At 38.0% G+C, this 25777-nt stretch overlaps 1 protein-coding gene across 2 annotated transcripts in view; it reads right to left on the bottom strand.

The window, feature by feature from the left end:
• Positions 1 to 424: 424 nt before the first annotated feature.
• The window catches only part of LOC131524805 (semaphorin-7A), a 29325-nt gene continuing 3972 nt past the window's right edge, over positions 425 to 25777 (bottom strand). For both annotated transcript variants that reach the window (XM_058752142.1, XM_058752143.1), the window contains exons 6-14: positions 22640 to 22732; positions 22351 to 22484; positions 16071 to 16234; positions 14911 to 15016; positions 12611 to 12785; positions 10768 to 10877; positions 9502 to 9647; positions 8941 to 8969; positions 425 to 4576 (exon numbers count right to left, since the gene is read on the bottom strand). In XM_058752142.1, the coding sequence (XP_058608125.1) occupies positions 4230 to 4576; positions 8941 to 8969; positions 9502 to 9647; positions 10768 to 10877; positions 12611 to 12785; positions 14911 to 15016; positions 16071 to 16234; positions 22351 to 22484; positions 22640 to 22732 (1304 nt within the window). In that variant the 3' untranslated portion in view covers positions 425 to 4229. The remainder of the gene's footprint in view (positions 4577 to 8940; positions 8970 to 9501; positions 9648 to 10767; positions 10878 to 12610; positions 12786 to 14910; positions 15017 to 16070; positions 16235 to 22350; positions 22485 to 22639; positions 22733 to 25777) is intronic.

The following is a 25777-nucleotide window of genomic DNA, read 5'->3' as shown; positions in this document are numbered from 1 at the left end:
CCTAACTTTAACAAGTAATTTGATTATTAAGATTTTTTTCAAGAATTTTAATTCTTAAATTTTGTCTCAAGAAAAAAAAAAAAAAAAGAATTTTCTCAAGAATTTTTTGGAAAACAAAATGTTTTTATTTTTTTCCCCAAATTAGAAAATAAGAAGAAAATAGGCAATTGAGAAGAAATTTCAACTTAAGAATGTTTAGTGATTCTGGCTTCTGGTGTCTAAATTATTGCGAGATCATCAGGCAGCCACAGCATTTAAAAAAAAGCGAAGCGCATTGAGGCAGAAAATGTCATTGAACTTTTAAAGTTAACTAAACAGCTGATGGTTTTCCTGTGTTACATGATCAGTGCAATGCGTTTCAGATGCTGTCAGTCACACTCGTGCTCATGAACTCGCTGACAAACAGAGGTGTAAAGAACAGGGACATTTTTGAAAGTCTTTAATTAGAAAAATCAGGGTGTGAAATGGCAATTCCACCAACACTTGAGAGGAATTAATGACGAATTGATCATGACATTGGTTCCAGTTCCCTGACCTTTCCAGAGGTGAGAGGTGGGGTGCCAGATCCTCTGTGGGTGTGTTCGCCCCTCACTTCCTCTTCTTGAAGATGCTTAAGCACACTTATTTATTGCAAAATCATTTTTTCTCTTGAGATTGGAACTTTCACAGATTTTAAGTTCACAGTGCAATAAATACAAAAATATAACTCCAAAAGTAAAAAAGAGAAGAAAAAAAGTGGTGACTGTTAGTGACTGTGGTTAAGACCGGCTTTACCCATCACCTCATTACACATTCATATCGATCACTCATGCATTTTGCTGATATAAATATGACTCACATCACTTCATACACACAGTCATCATACAACAAACATCATCATAAACTGTGAATTACTGTATGATGTTTGCACTTATGGAGCGTCACAGTTTATAGTGAACACAACTCTGAAACAATTCATTGATTGTGAAACAACACTGAATAAATCATGCTGCTCACAAGACTGATCATCCTCATGCTGTTCTGCTCATTTTGACCCCGAGAGGACTTTCTTTTCCCCAGAAATGCTGGTTAATGTTATTGTATTTAAATAAAACATACTGACTTTGCTCACACAGGGTTTAACCACTTCCCCATTTCTCTCTCTCTCTCTCTCTCTCTCTCTCTCTCTCTCTCTCTCGATAGATAGATAGATATAGATAGAGATATAGATATATAGAATCCTTACATTTCCACCTCCTGACATTTGTGGTTTTCTCAGTCAAAAATGACTACAAAAAATTGCACATCAATTTCTCATTGTTATTTCTCATTAGTCTTTTTAGCAATATTTTCCCTTTTTTCTTTTCTTTTTGTAATTAGCATAGGTTTTGTATTTCATTCTGAAACTGATTGATCTTAGGCCTCAATAATATCAGAGTCAACATTGGCCAAATTTTTCTCAAATTTTTGTTTCATAAACTTAAAACAAGAATTTGAGAAAACTCAAAAATCTGCTGAAGCTGGTTGCCTTAAACTTAAGTTTGCTCAACTTTAGATTTTTTTACAGCGCTATTACAGCAAAGTTAAAAAGTTTAAGACAACCAGCTTCAACTGATTTTTGAGTTTCCTCAACATGATTAAGTTTATACAACAAAAAGCTGAGAAAACTCAAAAATCTTATATTTTATAATTTATAAATTTGTGCACAAATAATGTTTTTGTTTTCACTCAAAAACTGTGGTGCACGAGCTCAGATCAATGAGGCCTACAATTAATCAGAAATCAAAACCTGTGCAGCCGATTGAAAGAAAACTAGTTGATAAAAAGACTAAATCCAAAATTTGGTGATAATATAGTATAATACAAACCATTTTCAAAAGGGAAGCCATTTTTGACCAGAAACACAAGGATTTTCAGCAGAACAAGGGTTAAAAATGGCTGAAAGACATTAGACGTTGTAAAATACTACATGAAGTGTCACTGATTGTAAAGAAAGATTCCTTTAGCAACACGCTTCACAATCAAAGAATCTCAAAAACTAAGTGTTGTGACACGGATTGTGAAATATTAGTAGAACATGTTCAGAAAACACAGTGTCTCACAATCTTTCTTTGCAATAAATGACACCGGATTTGATATTTCGTTGTCTAATGTAAAGAAATGAAACAATCGTCACCGCTGCACATTTTGAAATGATCCTGATCAAATTAAATGTTCTACCAGTTTCTACCTACATTTCAAATTCCTAAATTATAAATTATTAAATTTAACACAAGTCCTTAGGAAATAACAATCACACAAGACTACACATGGAAATATTCATTACATTCATTACATACGATAGCAGTCAAACATTTAGACAGGTCAGTTCATTCATTTCCTCATGTTAGAATCATACAAGGCTTAAGACTAGTCCTAGACTAAAATGTAAATCTGAGCCGTTTCAACTGAAAGAAACTTGTACTGACTGATCTTAAAACATATCAGTGCCTTTGTTTTGTCTCAAGATGCACACCAGTGACGTTTTTATATACGGCACATTTGTCAAAATGACTTAAATGTCTTAATTGAACTATGGCCTAATACTGGTTTAGGCTAAACCCTGTCTATGAAACCGGGCCATAATCTCTAAAATGACACAAATATAAGTCTGGGAATAATGCGGTGATCAAAACGTTATACAAATGAAGAGCCTCTTTTTACTGATTTATTTTTGTCTGCTAAACTGTTTAGACTGAGGTTGTTTGAGATCACGAGGAACATAAATTGAGTGTGTGTCCAAATGTTTGACTGATCACATGACAAAAACACTGCTGATCATGAAAATAACAATAAACACATTCTATAATCTCTTCACATTCTGAAAATGATCCAAACTGATTCTCTCCCACATCGACCTCGTGTTTTTATACTCTTATGACTGCTGACTAACTGACTTTTATGGGAAGCTCTATATTGCACATTTACAGTAAACATCAGGGGTATTTATCATATATGTGACCCTGCAGCACAAAAGCAGTCATAAGTAGCACGGGGATATTTGTAGCAATAGTCAACAATACACTGTATGGGTCAAAATTATACATTTTTCTTTTATGCCAAAAATCATTAGGATATTAAGATATTTTGTAAATTTCCTACCATATATATATATATCAAAACTTAATTTTTTGATTAGTAATATGCATTGCCAATGACTTAATTTGGACAACTTTAAAGACAATTTTCTCAATATTTAGATTTTTTTGCACCCTCAGATTCCAGATTTTAATTATTGCTTAATTACAATATTAAATAATCCAGATTCCAAATATTGTCCGATCCTAACAAACCATACATCTATGGAAAGGTTATTTATTCAGCTTTCAGATGATGTATTAAAATCCATTTCATAAAACTGACCCTTATGACTGGTTTTGTGCTCCAGGGTCACATTTACTCACAAAATTCATGTTCCCAATCTATGAATGATTCATCAGTGCAAGTTATTATAGAAAAAACTCTGAAAACATCTGAAACCATCATTAAACATCAAACCACTCGCAACACCAATTTTCAGCTTTTAACTAATTATATATGTCAATAATAATCAGTAACTGATTATTAACTGCCAATAATTGGTAATATTATTAAATAGGGTGTTGATGATAACCCAGGTTAAAAAAAAAAGTACACTTCCATAATGTACTGAAAGCACACTAATTTTGTACTTAAAATATACAAAAAATTATTCTTTAGTACTTCTTAAGATGAACTTTTGTGTGCTATTTTGGGACACCATGAATATGAACTAAAACACGCTTTTAACATACTGTCTCTGTATTTAAAAAATGTATTTAGTCACCACTTGTAGTACACTTGAGTATACTAGAGTATGAAAGATGGGTTCAAGTGTACTACTCAAGTGAAAAACAAGTGCACGTCCATAATATACTTAAAGTGCTCTATTTTCGTGCACTAATTTTGTACTTAATATACTAAAAATTATTCTTTAGTACTTCTTTCATTCACTAGTACACTCAAGTGTACTACAAGTGGTAGCTAAATATATTTTTTAAATACAAAGATAGTAAGTGCATTTGAGTTCATATTCATGGTGTCCCAAAATAGCACAGATGAGTACACTTAAGAAGTACTAAAAAATCTTTTTTAGTATATTAAGTACAAAATTAGTGCACAAAAATAGAGCACTTTAAGTGCATTATGGAAGTGTATTTTTTTTTAAACCTGGGAACTTCAAGGCAATACTTTCAAAAGGTCAGCAGCAGGGCTGTGAGCAGCAGTAACAGCGCAGGAGTGAGACGCAGCGCATCTGATCGACTCATGCTGAGCTTGTATTGCGTGACCGTCCTCTGAAAGCCTTCCTCTGAAGACACGCATATGTATTCCCCTTCATGAGTTTCGTTCATGCTGTCAATGAGGTACAAACAGCCCTGATCAGAGTGAACACACTCCTCACGTGTTTTACCGTGGTACCAGTGGTATGTGGCGTGGCGTGACGTCACCGGACAGAGAAGGAAGTGTTTAGAGGATGGAGAGATGTGATCCACTGGTGGCTTGTCACTGATTCCAGTCTTAGACAGTGCAGCTTCAGGCTCTGTGGAACGGATGGTCATGTGATGCATTTGTTAATTTTTGACATAAATGAGTAAATCTGTAAAATTTTCTCAAATCATCAGTTAGGACGTTCCCTAAGAAAACAGCTGCCTATGTAGGAAAATACTAAATGCTCAAAAAGTGAAACCTTTTATTTAAAGTGAGTAAAAGACATAATGGGTTTTCACACTAGGGCTGCATGATTTGGGAATAATCTGAAATGTGACTGCATTTTTTGTTGTTGTTTTTTTTTTCAATGGCATTTTTTAAAAATCCAGGCTTGTTGTGCTCGTTTTTAGGGCTGCATAAATTGGTCAAAATGTTGATTATATATCAATATGGCTATTATTTAGTACTGTCAAACAATTAATCGTGATTAATCGCATCCAAAATAAAAAAGTTTTTGTTTGCACAATATGTGTGTACTGTGTATATTTATTTTGTATACATAAAGACACACACACACAGTATATCTTTTGAAAATATTTACATGTATTTACATGTTTATATTTATATAATTTATTTTATATACAAATATATTTAATATATAAATAACATTTTTCTTAAATGTATACATGCGTGTGAGTGTATTTATATATACATAAACATACACAGTATACACACATGTATTATGTAAACAATTTTTTTTATTTTGGATGCAATTAATCGCAATTAATCATTTGACAGCACTACTATTATTATAATTATTATTATAGCAAAATCAAAATCTAACAATTATTATTATTATTAATACTAACTAAAGCTGCAGTCCGTAAGTGTTGGCTCTTTGTCGCCATCTCTGTTTGAAACCTGCAATTTCAATTATTTGCTGAATTATTTTCTTTACATGGGTTGAGCGTCGACATGGCTCCATCGCGGATTAATCTAATGTTTTGAGGAGTATTTGTGGCTCTCAGTCACCACACCGGTGCGGATAGTGTACTTAGAAATCACAGATTCTAGCCTACGTCTTGAAATGTATGAACCAAATAAGATTTTTCACTAGATATTGTCATCTGAACAATTCAAAGTCTGCCACTTTTGTTCTGACCAACCGAAGAAAAAAGCATTACAATAAATCGCGCTACCAGAGCAGACGGTAATGTGATGCATTTATTAAATTGACATAAATTGGTTTAACTGAAAACATTTTGTTTCAGAAATCACTTGAGCTGTCAATCTAGACTCAGTTCTTTGCAGAGCAACAACCTAGATAGCAAATTAAGCTAGTTGATTATAAATATACTGTAGTTCATTCAGTACCTAAGTTTAAAGAGAAATAGTTGAATTAAAATGGATTATTTGGCTCAAGACGGTGTTGGTAGCATGGCCACATGCTAATTTTAGACTCAATAATGAATCAATAGTGATTTGAGTGTTTTGTGTGCAGCAAAATCAAAGTTGCAGCCAGTGTAGAGCGTCTCAAATCAGTCTAATTTCAGATAGGATGCTCCCTAAAAACACAGCTGCCTATGTAGGAAAGTAGTATATACTAAAAAAGCAAAACCTTATTCAAAGTGAGTAGAAGACATGGTGGCCTTTCACACTAAGGCTGTACGATGTGGGAAAAGATCTAATTGCAATTTTCTTTTTTTTTTTAATAAAAATTGTGATTTTAAAATGTCATTAAAAATGCAAGTTTGTTGTGCCTCTTTTTAGGGCTGCACAATTTGGTCACAATGTGATTATATATCAATGTGGCTATAAAAATAATAATAATAATAATTAAAAATATATATAAATTAAAAAAGGAGTCATATGATGCAATTTCAAGTTTTCCTTTTCTTTGGAGTGTTACAAGCTGTTCATGCATAGATAAGATCCCTTGCAATAAAGTTGCAAAGACTAAAGTCTCAAAACCAAAGATATATTCTTTATAAATTTAAGATTCGACCACGCCCCCCTAAAACGGCTCATTCAAACACACCCCCACATGTCTACATCATGGTGTGGGGAGATTTGCAAAATAGCGCCCAAATGTATACGCAAAGAAAGAGGGTGTGATTTTTATTCTCGCTGTAGTGTTGTTGCTGCCGCCGGCACCTTGTCATGGAGATGCTGTGTTTCGTTGTGAAAGCAAAAACTACTTTGTTTGGGCTTCCAAAAGAGGACACAACTAGAAATCAGTGTAGAAACTAGAAAACTGTTCCAGAACAGTTCAACCCAAATATTCAAGTGTGTGCAGCGCATTTTACGGAGGACTATTTCCTGAATCTGAGAGAGACTAGCCTGCCAGCTGCTCAAAGACTGTTTCTATAACGTGGGGCAATTCCAACGTCGCAAGGACAGTTTGGTGCTTCTAACTCACAGCATGTAAGTATGTTTTCTTATTTAAAGAATTTGCCACTGACGATTCAAACGCAGGTTTTGAGCTGTGTAGAGTAGCGCTTGTTGTCGTTTCTCTGATCACAAATGCAGACATGGTAATGTTTATGCGGCGCGATGCGTAAAAAGACAGTATAAGTCATTATAATTAGGGATGCAACGATACCATTTTTTCAGAACTGATCCGATCCCGAAAATTTTGAGTATCTGCCAATACCGATCCAATCCGATACCAGCGCACAGTGGCGGTTTTAGGCATGGGCGAACCGGGCAGTCGCCCAGGGCGGCATTTTTTCAAAAATTTTTTCTGGTCGTGAGTGACAGTGTTGGGGGATGGGAAATCTGTTGATTGTCGAGTGCCAAATGTATATAGAGTATATTTATTTAAGTTCTGATAACTTATACTGTTTTGTGCAGAATTGTGTTTTTCATGTTGAAGGATTTGTGCAATTGAGAAATATAAGCTTGTCTTACACTTATATTGTTATAGTAAAACATGTTTGTGCAAAATTTTTAGCAAAAAAAACTACTTTTTTTTTTTTTCTCGGATGGAGGTGGGGCGCTCAGAGGGGTCACGCCCGGAGAGTAATTCAATGTAGAACCACCACTGCCAGCGCAGTTTTTTTTTTTTAAATCGATGTAGAATTTCTATTTTATTTTATTTTAGTTTTTATTTTTTTTTGTGTATTGATGTCTATTGTCTCTGTTCCTTAAGCCTGATTTGTAAAGTGACCTTGAATGCTAGAAAGGCACTATATAAATAAAAATTATTATTATTATTATTCTGTGTGTTGACCTGATCGTAACTCTTTTGTGTGTTAAACACAATCTAGATAACTTCATTGTAATGAAAAATAACAAATGAAAAAATCATGATCATAATCTATGACAAAAATACTATTATAAACTAGGTTAGTGGATAATTTAGCAGCAAAAGAAAAATCATGGATGCACAATAATTTTATAAAACCTAGTGAAACATTTTTATTTACAAATAAAATTGAATAAGTGTAGGACTAAATCTGGTAAAATGGTACACATTGCTCTTTGTATTGTTGTAAAATACATTCATGAAAAAACAAGCAAATACATTTATATATAAACATATACTATAAAATTAAAATACATTTCTTTTAAATCTATAGCACAGTAATGAAGGCAGTAACATATGATAGATAGGACAGAACAAGAAAGAATATTAATAATCTGTCATTGCAGAAAATTACCGTATCGGAGCCGATACCGATCCTGAGTATAGGATCGATGCATCCCTAATTATAATCAGTAATTATGTCCCCACTGAATGCAACAAATGCCTCGTTTGTAATGGGTTTTATTGTTTTGGTCTCGTTGTCTCGTTGTCGCGCTTGAGGTATTCGGCAAATCACAACGCACGGATAGCTGGCCAATCAGAGCACGCCTCGCTTCTCAGAACGATGAGCTTTGTAAAAATCGACGCGTTTCAGAAAGGCAGGGCTTAGAGGAGCAACAATAATGTACAGTATGTGGAAAATAATGTGTTTTTTGAACCTTAAACCACATAAACATATTGCATTACACCAAATACACAAAATAATGTTCTTTTTAGCAACGTCATATGACCCCTTTTAAAATAATAATAATAATAATTTATTATTAATATTGATTACTAAAAAGTATAACAAGAAATTGTAATACTTCATTATAAAATAATATTTTACATTATAACTGTAAAATTACAATGCTAATACTTATGCTTGTTTTCATTTTTAAACATTAAACCATTGATTATTTATTTTGATCAAAAACAGCAGGAAGCCCTTGAAGCTTCCCTTTTGTTAAGCACTTCTCATTACAAGGACGGGAAGATGGTTGGTGTGCATTGCATAAACAAATGCTTGACAGCACTAAACCTGAAACTATCTGTAGAAGGCGCTCTGAGTTTACTTGCAATGGAACCGTGGTGCGATACAGCCTGCCTTCATTCAGATTGAGACTACAGTGAACATGGCTAGTGTGACAACCACCAAACACACACCCAATAACAAAAACCATACTTACCACAGTTTCTGATATCCTGGACTGGGTTTCTGTGGAAAAGTGGACACATTACTGAGATGAGGCTTGTCATATTCATAAATGGGTTTTTTTTTTTGGTAAGTAAATCATGTGGTGTCAGTTTTAAGCTGTGTGGGTGGGGAATTTATGTTAATGTTTCAGTGGTAGAAAATAAGGAAATGAGTGGAAATCTACAAAAAGGGGTTCATGTGGTTGAACAGGTAAAGCGATGCAAAGTGTCAGTGTTCAGTGGTTATGAGGTTTCAGAATGATTGTAAGTGCAATCTACAAGTCAAGCATCACTATTGCTAGTGCTTAAAATGATCTGAACAAACCTCAAACACTACCTATGAAACTTTAGTGTGCAGCTCATTCTGCAGATCACAGAGACCCAAACCAGCATGAAACCACTTTACAATCACCCATAACACTCCAGCATCACTGCACAACTCTCTCAGTCTATTAAAGAACTCCGATGAGCTTCAGTGACAGTGGCTTTGAGCTTTTACCTAAAATACTTGTGTTATCAGGAAGGAAGCAGATGTGTGTGCATTGAGGTCTTACTTTGCTCTAGAGGTGCAGTGCAAACGGTCCCAACCGCAGTAGGGGTCCCGAGATAATATGCATCCGATGCACTCATCTCCATACACATGACACCTCTGTAGATCAATCTGAACGACCTCATTACTGGAACTCACATACAGACGCCTCTGAGAAATTAAACACAGGGTAATGAGCTGTTAACATGATTTATATGCTTAAAAATTGAAGCTCAATCATAGATTTCAAAGAACAAAATAAAGAAACTAGCCTAATAAAAACAAAAGACACAACTGAAGCTCTTCATATATCTACATTCAGAGAAATTGAAAGTAAATTAAAACTATAACTGTAGATTGCCCCGTGAAATATCCTGTGCTCTGCGCTCATTGTTAATACAGTTATGATCACTGACACACTGAATAACATCTATATTTTTGCATCTGGCAGAAGCTTTTATTCAAAGCGACTTGCATTGCATTCAAAACATCAGATCAAACATTTCATCAGATCATGCGTTCCCTGGGAACTGAACCTATGACCTTGGTGTTGCTAGCGGCATGCTCTGCCGTTTAAGATGGGCATGATTACTTTTTAAAGTTTTATTATTGATTTTAGGTACTTTAGGACACTATGAAATCCATTTGATTTTTTTCCCATGTTCCATTTCAATTTCTTTTTTTACTGTTTATTTAATTGCAACCATGAAATGTATACAATTTAACTACAATTTACTAAAAGTTTAAAAAAATATTTATTTTTTCTCAAATTCCATTTTATTTTTTTATTTTTAACCAAATTCAGTTTTTTCCATTTTAATGGTTTAATGACATTTTTACAATCAGAAAGCATCAACTAAATTCATAAAAATTATTTATTTATTTTCCTTTACAATAATAGAGGCCTATGATTTTATTTTATTTTTTTCAGCAATTCTGGTAATCAAATGAAGGTTAACTTATAACATTAATTTAATTTATCCTTTAATCAAATGAAAATAAAACAAAATCTTTACCTTTTAAAGTTAAATCATTAAAAACGGTGGTTTTATTCCTCTAAAAATAACGTTTTGATATTATTAGTATTAGAAGTAGTATAGTAATATATTTCTGTCACAATTTCTTCAAGTTGAACCACACTTTTATTTTGATGGGTTGCATGAAGACGTTTAAGTTTTTGCTGTGTGTATATGATATCAAGATATCAAGCAAGTCATAGGGCCCTAGTGCTTCTGACATTCCTGCTTTGGTTTGGAAGTGAGGAGCTGGGTGTTATTTTGCTGCGTCGTACCTCCGAAGCGTCCAGCAGCATGCTGGTGATGTGCGTCCCTCGTGGAAACGGCAGATACTCCGCAATCACAAAAACAGGCTCTTCCAGCACTTTATGAACCCCTCCACTTTCTGTGAGAAAACATTAGAACAGGACATTAACTAATCTGTCTGCATAGGGAACTACCTCATGCTAACCGTCCCACATACATCACACAAAGCGATCTACTTAAAGTACATGACTAACACAGTTTATTCACATGAAGTTTTACATTACATGTTGCTTTTGGGTGAAATAATCATTCGTTAATTACGTCATTTTCACTGAGCACGTTACAAAAAATTACAATTACGACTGAGATATATTAGGTAGCATGATTGCGCTATATAGTGTTTGGAACAGCCTTAACGTCTGATGCCTAACAATGATATCTACTTGGCTCACTAGGGTTTGAAACTATTAGATTGTGCAACTCATGCTACACTCCTCATAGTTATCATTCATTCAGCCTCCGTCGTCTGACTTTATCAATGATTCACTCCAATTTCTCCTTGTCCTTACATGTACATTTCCTGCAGCAGTTAGTCATCTAAATGTGAAACTGATAGGAGAATTTAACTGGTTTAAATCAACATGAAACTGCGTTTACATCCCATTTAACTTCTGTTATAAGTGAAACAGGATGTTTGACGAGAAGCACTTCATAATAATCGACACATATGCGCAATTGACCAACATTACCTACTGTTAACTGCTTTGTGATCATTTTCATAGAAATGCATTCATTATACATAATGATTTTCTGAATGTGTGTGTGTGTATTTTTCACATTGCATTTGAACTTAAGATGATTTGTAAAGAGGGATGCATTAAAGAAAATCTTTGTTCATAGGAACATTTCGGAAATTGCTGTACATTCACATTAAAAAGGATTGGCTGATAAAGATGGCATGTAATGGTTAATGGTTTTAACAGTAAAAGGCCTGTTTAGCATCTTTAGTATGCCGTTTATGTAATTTCCTAATTTTTTAAATGTTTAATTGATTTTATATGATTGATAATTGTATCTTGCCGCATTATTTAACAAGCTATAAATTCTGTGGATGCCGTCTATAATGACAATATTGGCAGTCCATCTGCTGTAGTGTTCAAGTCGAGTCAAATTTATTTATATAGCGCTTCCCACAATACACATGGTTTCAAAGCAACAGAAACTATATAATATAATTAATGTTTATAGGATCATTCAACAAAGAATCAATAGGGACTAATGGAACGGCAATGGCGTTCTGATGTTTTATTTTGCATGCGCTACTAACTACTTCTTCGTGACGTTGTACTGTAACCGCTTTACTGTCTTCTACGGGAGAATAGCTGGATTGCCATAGTAAATAAATGTTATGTTTTATGGTATGTGGCATTGTAATTGTATCTGTATATCATTTTAATTCTGTCAAATGATTAAATTATCCATTATGCCATTATTGTTGCTTAGTGAGTTTTGCGTTCTTTGGCTACGGCAGCTTAACAGTTCACTTCAGTTCAATTCAAGTTTATTTGTATAGTGCTTTTCACGATACACACTGTTGCGAAGCAGCTTTACAGACAATTGTAAGTTTCTACATTATATTTAGGAGTAGGTTATTAGTGGGGAATATGGCAGAAATGTACAGTAAAAAATCATGCAGTTAGTTACAAATTATAAGTAATCAAACAGATGGTGAACACTATTAACTGCAATGATTATATGTTGCGATTCAGCAAAATTTACTTCCTTTCACTATTGCGGTTTCATATTAAGTCCATATTAAGCAGAATCCTAAATGAAACTGAATCACTCACAGTTCACAGCAGATTCACGTACCTAGAGACAGAAGCAGGACGGTGTGGTCTTGTACCCGGTCCACCTGTATATGAGTGTAATGGCGGTGTCTGAACAGCAGGGGGCCGTTCTCTGGCATCACCCAATCCTTCATCTCTGGACGCTCCTTCATAAACCCCAGCACTTCACTGCTTAGACGAGTACTGTCCTCCACACACTAAAGGAACGAGTAGTTTGTTAGAATGTATGGGAAAGATAATCATTACTGTTGTTCGGACTACAGAGCTCAGCAGTTATATAAACATGTCATTCAGAATCTCCATAGAGAACTGAGAGTGCTTTTTTTTTTAACTATCAGACGCTGTTTAGGTAGCACTCGTGCATTAAAAGCATTAGGGCCAGTTTTACTAACAGCTTGCGCCGGTGCAAACCGTCTTTTGGCGTTAAAATAGCACTGTCAGGTTTTACTAAAGACGCACAGTGACGAATTAGCGCTGAAAAGGCGTGGACACAGTTATTTTTGCACCTGACCTCATTGAATATGCATTTGTAGGAGTTTCCCTTTCAGAGGCAAAATTTATGGGAGGAGAGTATTCAAATGAATCATGCAACGAGATTTACTAACGTTTGCGCTCGTCAAATTACTGGCATTTGCGCCATTATTTAACGCCCAAAAAAGCATGTCTTAAACTATTTTGTGCTTGAAATGACTGCAATTGTTGTTGCAGTGAACAGAGCGCGCGTGGTAGAAAGGAGAGGATTTTTCTTCACTTATTAATTTATTTGGAAAGAACCCATATATTTAATTTGCTTTAGGAAATAAAAGACAACTTGGCACCCTCATCTAGGAGTCACGCAATACCAGCTCTATCAAAACTTCTAGCAAACCTTCATTTTTTGGCCTCCGGTTCTTTTCAACGTACTGTGGCTTCTTTATTTCTTTATTCGCGACTACGCTAATTTGTGCTGCGCTTGGTATATTGCGTTGGTCGATATGTAAATGAGATGTTGCATCTGTGTTCTTTAATATGTGCGTTGTTAGTGAATCACCCGCAGAAATTTCCACACCCATCGGTGCACACCTTTGTGTTTTTATTACAATATTGAATTGTCTGTGAATCAGATGTTGTAATGTGATTCATCTGGAGTTGTTTGTTTTGGCTCAAAACTCTAGAATGAATCATTTAGTGATGTGCCAATGAGAAATACTCTGCAGCTGAGGAAAGGCAGACACTTTTGAGCTCTATAATGACGTAACTGAAAGCACATCTGCGATTATCTTAATGCCTTTATAGTAGGGTTGCACAATTAATCGAATTTCTAATCGTAATTACAATTACGAATGCCACAAATACGTAATCGTTCAGAATCCACTTAAGTTATTCTGTGTGCTTAAGATGTTTTCTTTTCTTTCTATAAGTTATCTTAAGGGTTTTTGCATTATTTTAATTTTAGTATAGCATTATAATACCATGCATATTTTTTCTTTTTTATTTAAAGAAGAAACCAATCCAATATACAGTATAGTTCACATTTGAGGCTTAATACTTTAGAAGTACTTAATACTTTATCTAAAATTATGGCATGCGGTTGCTTCAAACAATGGTATAAGCATCATTCAATGTAAATTGTGATGATCGTAAATAATAATCGTAATTACAATTTCAAGGGAATAATCGACAATTATGATTTTTGTCATAATCGTGCAGCCCTACTTTATAGTCACATTTACTGAGGATAATTAGAGCTGGATGATAATATGTGACCCTGGAGCACAAAACCAGTCTTAAGTGTCAATTGTTTCAAATGATCTGAAAGCTGAATAAATAATATTTCCATTGATGTATGGTTTGTTATGATCGGACAATATTTGGCTGAGATACAACTATCTGAAAATCTGGAATCTGAGGGTGCAAAAAAATCGAAATATTGAGAAAATCACCTTTAAAGTTGTCCAAATGAAGTTCTTAGCAATGCATATTACTAATCAATAATTAAGTTTTGATATATTTACAGTAGGAAATTTAAAAAATATCTTCATGGAACATGATCTTTACTTAATATCCTAATGATTTTTGGCATAAAAGAAAAATGGATAATTTTGACCCATACAGTGTATTGTTGGCTATTGCTACAAATATACCTGTGCTGCTTATGACTGCTTTTGTGCTGCAGGGACACAGATGGTTTACATTTTGCAATGATAAAAAAAATCAGGCAGTTGCGTTTTGCTATGCTTTGCTATACGCCATATGCGAGTATACTTGTATAACTTTATATGAAAAGCTGGATGAAACAACTCAGTTGAGATTTTCTATATACTATATATATATCATTTTTACCGTTCCAGGCCGGTGATTGGCAGGAACCTTGTCGGAGTTGAATTCAGATGAAGTGAAGATTCTGCTGATTTCAGTCATGTTATAAACGCACACAGCACTCATGTTCCTGTAAACAGAGACAAAGCTTTCCACTTGAGACACATGCAAACACAACAGCTGCACATTCTCTCTTTATTTCATCAGTGTTTCTGGAACTGTGTCAAATGACGGATGTTTTCTGGACCTTTTAACACGACAGACTGTAGCATAGCATCATGTGACTCGCAAACAGTCATGTTTGCTTTTTACACCGATGTGACGGCAAATTCAACAGACTGAGCATTTTAAACAGATACATATTGGAGTTTCGTTGATATTTACAGACATTTGAATCAAGTATAGAGGCCAGTGTTGGGGAAAGTTACTCTTAAAAGTAATGCAATCCAATATTGCGTTACTCCCTAAAAAAGTAACTAATTGAGTAATGCATTATTACTCATGCCTTATGTTACTTTTGGGTTACTCTCATCTGGCCTGAACTTGCTTGTTTGTTTTTGATATAAAAAGTAGTATTTTTGGCAAATGTAAAAGGCCTTTCACACCAAAAGTGGAATGATTAAGCCTGAAATTAATAGAATTAAGCCTGAAATGAATTAAGAATAGAATGCAAGATGAAACACAAACGTTATGTTTATCCGAGGTCATTTTTGCTTAGTATGGTTGAATTGGATCATTGAAGGTCAGCAGCAAAGACATTGATTAATAAAATGGGATTAGACGATATTTAATTATTGCAGGTTTGCATAATATTCTGAGTTTGCATTTCACTGTTTTTACTGATTTTGAGGAATACTGAATCTGTTTTTGTGCAGTTGATTTGAGTAAATGTTTGTTCATATTTAGTCTAGAACTACTACACAACGCTCTGCACTTATTTCCGATTTCTCTCAACATGGCAACACAAGAGCTGTCAGTCAATACATGAGAAACAATGTAACTGGCGTTACGTATTTGAAAAAGTAACTCTTCTAAATTAAAAAGTAATGCATTACTTTACTAGTTACTTAAAGTAATCTGATTACGTAACTTGCATTATTTGTAATGCGTTACTCCCAACACTGTTAAAGTCACACATACTGAGCACCTAAAATATAAAGCATGAGATGAAGTTTGTGTCTTACCAATAGTTTCTGAAAAGCGCATAAATTTTGGTGTCGCCGTCTGTGTCCAATGTGGCCACATCTATCATCTGAGTGAATTCATTTCCTCTCCCACAGAACAGACGGGTGTAAATAACGGACGTCCAGCTGCTCTGAAGCAGACTCTTAGATCCGCCTCTGTCGTTCTGAAATAGATTTAGTTGTGTTTAATTCTGCATGTATTCAGTGCATAGGGTGAGAGTCATATGGACTACTTTTATGGTGCTTTTTGGAGCCTGAAAGCTCCTGTGTGCCTTCGATGTATATAAAAAATCAGCATGAGGATTCTGCTAAACATCTATTCTTCCACGTAAGAAAGTTATACAGATTTGGACTGAAATGAGGGGGTTAAATGACTATTATAACAACAAACAGCCACTTTATCGATACGTCATCTTGTAAGAATCAATATTTTTATAATCAGATATTTACTAGAAAATCTGTCAAATGCATCTTTTCAGAGCTTTTCATCAGCATGTCATCAGCAGCTGAGCTTATAATTATAGAAATGCTCCCTTTAGCACAAATGTGTCTGTGAGTTACTGAGAAAACATCTTTATTAAACAAGCAGGTGCATCTCACATCTACTAAAATAACACACACATTTAAGGAGGTGAAAGAGTTCAGAGTAAATTCAGCCATAGGTGTTTCTCACACATTGACTTCACCAGGCGGGCCGCCCAATTCACCCATCCAGTTGGCCGTAACGCAGCAAAATTGTCTATAAATCATTTACAAAACAGTGTTTCCAAGCACCTTCACATTAAATATGAACATAACTCGTCTGTTAATATGCTCACAGTTTCTTACTCAGACGCAGGCAGTGCGCTGAATGAGACAAAACAGTAGGCTAATATAGCCAAAACTACCGCATATAGTCGCTTTTTAGTGTAAGTTAGATGTATGTTGATTTTATCAGACGATGTCGTGATTATAAATCAGGATTTAAGGAGTATAGTGAGAGTGATTCCTGGTTAGCATGTATTAATGGGTCATGTTTATTCACTATTTATACTTGTTTTATGTATGACAACAGAAAATATAATGTGAACAGCTTTATCGGGCATTCAGTTGTATTACAGTATGTGAGAGTTCATGGAGTAGAACAGATCGGAAGTGCCAAAACTCGTCTGAACGCAAACTTGACGCAATGTCATAAATATGCAAATTAATGTGACGTCACCTGCCCGCCACAAAATCCTGTGGGAAACACTGGCCACTTATTTTGTTTAGAGACAGACATGCAAAACACAAGAACATCCGACTGCATTTACTGACAGATATATCAGATGATGTCGATAAATGGGCTCAAAAGGAGAAGTGATATCTACACAGTGCTTCAGTTCCAAAATATACTCTCAGCCTTGCATGTAGTATCATTTCTGCTTTATTTAATTTTTTTGTTATTTTATATACAGTGGGGCAAAAAAGTATTTAGTCAGCCACCAATTGTGCAAGTTCTCCCACTTAAAAAGATGAGAGAGGCCTGTAATTTTCATCATAGGTATACCTCAACTATGAGAGACAAAATGAGCAATAAAAAAAAATAAAATCACATTGTAGGATTTTTAAAGAATTAATTCCTCGATAAAATAAGTATTTGGTCACCTACAAACAAGCAAGATTTCTGGCTCTCACAGACCTGTAACTTCTTCTTTAAGAGGCTCCTCTGTCCTCCACTCGTTACCTGTATTAATGGCATCTGTTTGAACTCGTTATCAGTATAAAAGACACCTGTCCACAACCTCAAACAGTCCAACTCCAAACTCCACCATGGCCAAGACCAAAGAGCTGTCAAAGGACACCAGAAACAAAATTGTAGACCTGCACCAGGCTGGGAAGACTGAATCTGCAATAGGTAAGCAGCTTGGTGTGAAGAAATCAACTGTGGGAGCAATTATTAGAGAATGGAAGCCATACAAGACCACTGATAATCTCCCTCGATCTGGGGCTCCACGCAAGATCTCACCCCGTGGGGTCAAAATGATCACAAGAACTGGGAGCAAAAATCCCAGAACCACACGGGGGACCTAGTGAATGACCTGCAGAGAGCTGGGACCAAAGTAACAAAGGCTACCATCAGTAACACACTGCGCCGCCAGGGACTCAAATCCTGCAGCGCCAGACGTGTCCCCCTGCTTAAGCCAGTACATGTCCGGCCCGTCTGAAGTTTGCTAGAGAGCATTTGGATGATCAAATGGTCAGATGAAACCAAAATAGAACTTTTTGGTAAAAACTCAACTTGTCGTTGTGGCGAGGGGGGCGTGGCTCAGCGAGGTCTGCAGCGGGAGAGAGAGCTGGGAGACGAGCGGTGAGTAAGTGGGTCAAGTGCAAATGACAAACACCTGTGTCTTATTCCAGTAAGTGGCGTGGGGAGACCGTATAAAAGACACCTGGGAATGTCAGAGAGCAGAGAGAGACCTACTGCGGACTGGAGGCTGCGATCTGGGGATTGTGCGAGTGTGACGTTTGCTCAGGAGAGCAGGACTGTTTCTTTGCGTATGCATGATTATGTTGAGCGCTGAGAGCGCGACTTTCTGTTGTTTGAAAAACTAAATAAAACCCCAGTGTCAGCCTAGCCGACCTCGTCCTCTTCCTTCCTACATTTGACTTTGTTACACTGGTGCCGAAACCTGGGAAGGAAGCAGGAGGGACGCTGCCATCATGCAGACTCCCACAAGCACGCCGTTTGCGGACGTCATCTCATCTCTTGCGGTCCTCCACCAAGAACAACACCAGGCGCTGCTGGACATGCGGACTGACCAGGAGCACCGCTTCCAGGCCATTTTTCGGGCGCAGCAGGAGGACCGCGAGACGTTCCGGAGCTGGATGAACCGGGAGGTTCGGGCAGAAACCACCGCACGGGCAACCCCACCCCCCCACCTGCCACTGAACAAGATGGGGGCTCAGGATGACCCCGAAGCTTTTTTAGATCTCTTTGAGAAGACCGCGGAAGCGGGGGGGTGGCCTCGTGAACAGTGGCCGGTGCATCTGATACCCCTCTTATCTGGGGAGGCGCAGGTGGCTGCGCAACAACTGCCCGTGCCGAACCTCCTGGTCTTCGATGATCTGAAGAGAGCCATCCTCCAAACGGGTCGGCCGAAGCCCAGAGCAACATCGCCAGCGGTTCCATTCGCTGGTCCTGGGCGAGAGCGGCCGGCCCTTTGTGATGGCACAACAGCTCCGGGACTCGTGCCGCAAATGGCTGCTGGCTGAGGGAAGCGACGTCGACCACATCATCAACCGGGTGGTACTGGAGCAATTTGTCACTCGCCTGCCAAGGAAGACTGCGGAGTGGGTCCAGTGCCACCGACCGACGTCGCTGGACTCAGCCATCCAGCTGGCGGAGGATCAGATGGTAGCGTGCCCCGGGGTCGGCGAACCCCTTCCAGCTGTCTCTCTCTCGTCACCTTTGCTTTCTCCCTCTCTCTCTCCCTCTGCCGCTCGACCTGTTCCCCTTCCTAGGTCCCGTCCTCCAGATCTTCCTCGGGTCCCACCCCGAGGACTGGGTGGGACTGGCCAGGATTATACCGCTGGTCCAAGAATCCCGCCCAGGGGGGCGGGGCTGACCTCCGCTGGGACCGATACGGGCTCCGTATCCCCGCTCTCCCCACGCCACTCACTTAACCCACTTCCTGCCACTAGGGCGGCGGGGAGGTCTGGGCCGGCCTGTTGGCGTTGCGGGGACCCGGGGCATTTTATTGACAAGTGTCCGGTGATGGAGGTGGGAACAATGATCCGGGTCCCGGATGCACCGCAGGCTGCCCCCGATCAGGCTGGCAGGTACCAAATACCTGTGAGTATTAAGGGGGGTACCTACCAGGCTTTGTTTATCCATCAAAGCCTGATTCGGCCTGAGGCATTGGATACAAGCCGCATGGTTCCGGTACGGTGTGTGCACGGGGATGTGGTGAGATATCCTTTAATGTCCGCTGTGATCCAATTTAGGGGACAAAAGCATAGAGTGGAGGTCGCAGTTAACCCGCACCTCCGACATCCGCTGATTCTGGGAACTAATTGGCCTGCTTTTAGTGAATTATTGGGATGTTTTTGTGCGGATGTCTCTTGGGGAAGAGGAAAACAGGGAAGGGGCGCGCTTGTACAGGTGGGAGAGGTGGAACCGGGACCACTGAGTTCTGAAGCAGAGGAACAGAGTGGAATCGAGAGGCTGATCCTCTCGGAACGCGATGATTTTCCTCTGGAACAGACTCCGGATGAGTCATTAAAACATGCTTTTGAACAGGTCCGTTATATCGACGGTCAACCTCTCCAGCCGGCTCGACCGCTCTCCTATCCCTATTTTTCAATTGTGAAAGATCGGTTGTATCGAGTGACTCAAGACGCTCAGACAAAGGAAGATACAACACAGTTGTTAGTGCCAAAAAGCCGTCGGGAAATGCTTTTCCAGGCATTAAATCGTCTCATGGCCCGTTTTTTTTGGCCGGGCATTCACGAGAATGTACGCAGGTGGTGCGCGTCTTGTCGCGAATGTCAGCTGGTGAATCCACCGGCCTCCCCAAAAGCGCCTTTGCGCCCGCTACCATTAATGCAGGTCCCCTTCGAAAGAATTGGGATGGACCTCATCGGGCCATTAGAGCGATCAGCGAGAGGACATCGCTTTGCATTAGTCCTGGTGGACTATGCAACCCGATATCCTGAGGCAGTGCCGCCCGCAGCATTTCTGCCAAGAGTGTTGCGGACGCGCTGTTTAACAATCTCCAGTGGGGATCCCGAAGAGATCCTCACTGATCAAGGCACGGCGTTTATGTCACGTACGTTACGCGAACTATATGAATTGTTGGGCATTAAATCGATTCGCACCAGCGTCTATCACCCACAAACGGACGGACTGGTGGAACGATTTAATCGCACATTAAAACCATGATTCGGAAGTTCGTTCACGAAGGCGCCAAAAATTGGGACAAGTGGTTGGAACCCCTCTTGTTCGCTGTGCGGGAGGTCCCGCAAGCCTCCACGGGGTTTTCCCCCTTCAAGCTTCTTTATGGACGTCAGCCCGAGGGGTTCTTGATGTCCTGAGAGAAACTTGGGAGGACGGGCCTTCTCAAAGTAAAATGAAATTCAGTATGTACTGGACCTGAGAACAAAACTCCACATGCTGGGGCGGCTATCTAGGGAGAATTTGTTGCAGGCCCAGGACAGACAAAGCCGGCTATATAACAGGGGAACCAATTTGGAAATTTTCACAGGAGATAAAGTGCTTGTATTACTCCCAACCGAGTTCCAAATTACTTGCAGTGGCAAGGACCGTTCGAGGTCACACGGCAAGTGGGAGATCTCGATTATGATTTGGTACGAACAGATAGGAGTGGGGCACATCAAATCTATCACCTCAACCTCCTAAAAAAATGGAGCGAGGCGGAGTCAGTGATGCTGGTGACGGTGGTGAGTGGAGAGGATGATCTCGGGCCAGAAGTGAGCCTCAAAACGCAATCTCTCGCTCTGGCCCCGGGAGGAGATCATCTCTCGCCCTCCCAGCTCACTGACGTGGCCAGGTTGCAAGCAGAATTTGCTGATGTGTTCTCGCCCCTACCTGGTCGAACAGATCTCATTCAGCATCATATCGAGACCGAGCCAGGCGTAGTAGTACGCAGTCGGCCGTATCGGTTACCTGAGCACAAGAAAAAGGTGGTTCAGACGGAATTAGAGGCAATGCTCGAAATGGGAGATCTGCATGGAGGAATGGGCCAAAATACCAGCAACAGTGCGTGAAAACCTTGTGAAGACTTACAGAAAACGTTTGACCTCTGTCATTGCCAACAAAGGGTATATAACAAAGTATTGAGATGAAATTTTGTTATTGACCAAATACTTATTTTCCACCATAATTTGCAAATAAATTCTTTAAAAATCCTACAATGCGATTTTCTGGATTTTTTTTCTCATTTTGTCTCTCATAGTTGAGGTATACCTATGATGAAAATCACAGGCCTCTCTCATCTTTTTAAGTGGGAGAACTTGCACAATTGGTGGCTGACTAAATATTTTTTTGCCCCACTGTATATCTGAAGTAAACAGTAATATAATGAATATAAATAATGTAAAGAAAAGAAAGGTTTGGAAGTAAATGATGACCGTTTTTCATTTTTGGGTGGAGTATCATTATCAGATTAGGCAAGGTCAGGGCGCACCACTAATTGCAATCGTATTAACAAAATGTAAAGCTTTATGTGTTTAAAACGTTGTGTGCTGCAGTAAAACACTGAGAAATTGGCTTGATGTTTTCTGGTGTGATTCTGCTCACCGTGCAGCTCTGAGAGACTCGTGGAATCCACCGCTCAGATTCATCGTCTTTACTTTTGTGTTTCTCTGCGAAGAAGGAATAAACTTTGTCTTTGTGTTGTCCTTTACCAGCGATCAGCTTCAGGTATGTTTGCTCTAAAATAAAAAAACAGCGCTGTTTAGAATCAAAACAGTATCGTTCTGATAATGACACGAACTCATTTCTGCGAAAAAGTGAAATTCTCACGGTGGCAATGAACCACTTTAGCAGTGAAACATGTGGTTATTTTTTTTTAAATCTAATTTCTCACCCGCTTGACTTGGCTGAGACCAAATGTTGTCATGTTTGTTGTTGTTTATCCTGAATAACCCCTCATCAGGCTTGGTAAAGTACAGCATATTACCTGAAAGACGGAATATAGAAATCAGACAATGTAATAAAAAGAAAGGATTTTCATTTCAGGTGTCTGTACTATCTGCATCACTGACATGACCCTAACTATCTCACAGGCGTGCCCTTATAAACACACCTATTTAAGACCGGAATGAACAGCCAAGTTCCTGTTTTTAAAACTAATAATAATCATAACAATACTGTATTGTACTCCGCTGACACGGATGTGCCAAACAACACTTTTTCAAAGCGACTAACTTTTTAAGCATAACTGACTGATATTCAACAAATATAATAAACACTAAGAGCCAGATTTACTAACATCTTATACCAGCACAAACCCTCTTTTGGCCTTTAAAAAACTACTCTCAGAATTTACTAAAGACACAGAAAAAAATTTGTGATTGAAAGCCACGGACACAAGGGGGTCGTTTTCCGCCATTATACACTATCTGTGTTTTTTAATTTGAGCGTTGTCAGTAAATCACCCGCAAAACTTTCCGCACCCATCAGTGCTTTTTTGGTATTTCAGTATCATGGTAATCTGACCCCAAATATACAGCAAATAAGCAAATAGCTATAAACTTCAAATGCACTAAACAAATTATGCAAAAAATGAATATGCATAATACAGCAAGCTATTCAAGTGCTGCACTGATGCTTTGAATTTGATGAATTAATTCGCTTACGCAGCACTTGTTCTTCATGACCTCTTCAAGAGGCTTTTAGCGTGCGGACACAGAAGTCAGCACAGACCTGAGTACAGTGCTTTCAAAACGTGATGTAAACAGAAAAATAAATACAAATTCTCATCAACAACCTTTGTTTTTAATTACTATTCAACTAGTCAACCATCATGTTTAAATCCTATTACAATAGTTCACCAAATGATCTAGAGAAGCCTTTTAAATACGGATCAACATGAGTCTGTACAGATCTATATATGGAGACAATCTTTAGACATCAGCATACGGAAAGGTCTGGTTCCTCTGCAATTTCCTCATCAGCAAACCACTGAGCTAAACACAACATTAAAGAAACCTGCTTGTGTTGAACATGTGCAGGATTTAGACACTTCTTGTCAGACACTGTCTGAAAATATCGTAGTTCAACCGAAAATGACCATTTGAACCTTCTAAATACTGTAAGACTTTCCAGGAACCCAAAAAGAGGTATTTATAGCAGGCTATTTATAATACAAGATTTTAATGCAATCTTCTCGTGCAATGCATCATACGTGCAAAAGCTGTTAAAATACTTTTATAGTGCTTTTTGGTCATTTTTGGAGCTTAACAGTCATTGTATGGAACGGAGCAGCTTGAACATTCTGCTAAACGTCTCCATTTGTGTTCTACATAAGATAAAGTTACATGGGTTTGGACATGACATGAGGGCGAAACGTTCTGCGGTAACTCACCTGTTACAAGTTGAACATTAACAATCAGTTATATGTAGTATCAGCAATAAATGATATCATGCAAATGCACGAACTGCATTATGAGCATCAGCAGAAGTACTGGGTTTCAACACGTCTGCAGTTTCCAGAACCATTGCTAGAACAAGCGATGTTGCATCAAGTTGAAACACTATTTCATAATGTCAAGTTTTACTCAACTCTGTCTATTTCTACAGCACATGTGGCTCCGAAAACAGCAGCTTTACACAAGAATAGTGCCTCAATATTTCAAATCACCTGCTGCGAGTCAAACAGTTGCACTTCTAAAAACATTTCTTTAGAATCTGCATTCAGAACAATGGCGGACAGATGCAGAGGAAGGGAAAGCTGGATTGTTTGAGAAACCTAACCAAGCACAGCCAGCCTAGTATGTGTCACGCGTCCAACAAGGAAGACGATGAAGATGAAGATAATCTAATAACAGATATATTTATTCCAAGAATCCAAATCCACAGAGAAATAGGGATGTAACGACATGAAAATTTCTTATCACGGTGACCTAAATTATCACGGTATTGTTAAAATGTAATGAAATGTTCAGATAGTACCGACACACAAATCACTTCAAGTTTTATATTTAAAAATCAACAAATAAAATTACTTTTTGTTTGCATGATCACTAAAACAATAATGATGTTCGGATTTTAAATGACAACTTGACTGAGAACAGTTTAATAGCATGTTCAAATATCTAATGTAAATGTTCAAATAAAGCTTTGAAAAAGTTTCATATAAAGGTAAACCTCACATTTCAGCCTTTAAACAAAGAAAAGGGTTAAGTCAAAATGATAATTGATTAATAAATGATTATATGTATTTTATCTGCTCCATTAATAATTCTAGATAACTTATCTGAATTGCTTAAATGTGTAGAATCCACATAAGCTTGTTTTTCATCAACCGCTCAATATTTACAGCAGGGCATGCAAATTCAGTCCGTTTTTGGCCAGACAGAAGCTGCACACAGACTGAATGTGAATGTAAGTCTCTGTAAATCCACTCTCTGACAGCAGGTGGCGCTGATGGAGCAGCAGAATTACAGCTGTTTCTCGTAAACTTGGTGGACAAAGCAGTATTGCGATTAAGAACACTACTTCTTTAGGTATTACATGGAGCGAAGATGAAAACAAAATGCCATCGAATCGTTTCTGAAGACAGTCAGAGCCTTCAGAGGTACATTCATATAATTAATTCATATATTCATTTGTATAATTCTTTTAAAACCTCCCAGCTTTTCCGCCCTATTTTCACACAAAACGAAACTACTCTGCTGCTGTGCGCACCTGAGACTGTTACTGAAACTGTGCTTTATGCTGGACAGTATTTATTTATAATGAGTTGTTCAGAACGCGGTAATCGAATACGGTTTTAATGACAATTACAATATGAAACGGTAATACTAACCGCGGGGAATTTTATCATGATTTATCGTCAAACACGTTACATCCCTACAGAGAAACAAGGTGAACACAACATCAACATTCAATACTGGACGAGGGAGAACTGAACAGGCTTGAACTAAAGTAGGGTAGTTAATGAGGGACAGACAGGTGCTGAGGGTTAACTGATAATTGACTAATGAACTAATACACTAATGAC

This window comes from Onychostoma macrolepis, chromosome 18, assembly GCF_012432095.1.
Source record: "Onychostoma macrolepis isolate SWU-2019 chromosome 18, ASM1243209v1, whole genome shotgun sequence".
Taxonomy (NCBI): domain Eukaryota; kingdom Metazoa; phylum Chordata; class Actinopteri; order Cypriniformes; family Cyprinidae; genus Onychostoma; species Onychostoma macrolepis.
The sequence above is the reverse complement of the archived record's forward strand: the minus strand, read 5'-3'. Positions and strand labels throughout refer to the sequence as shown.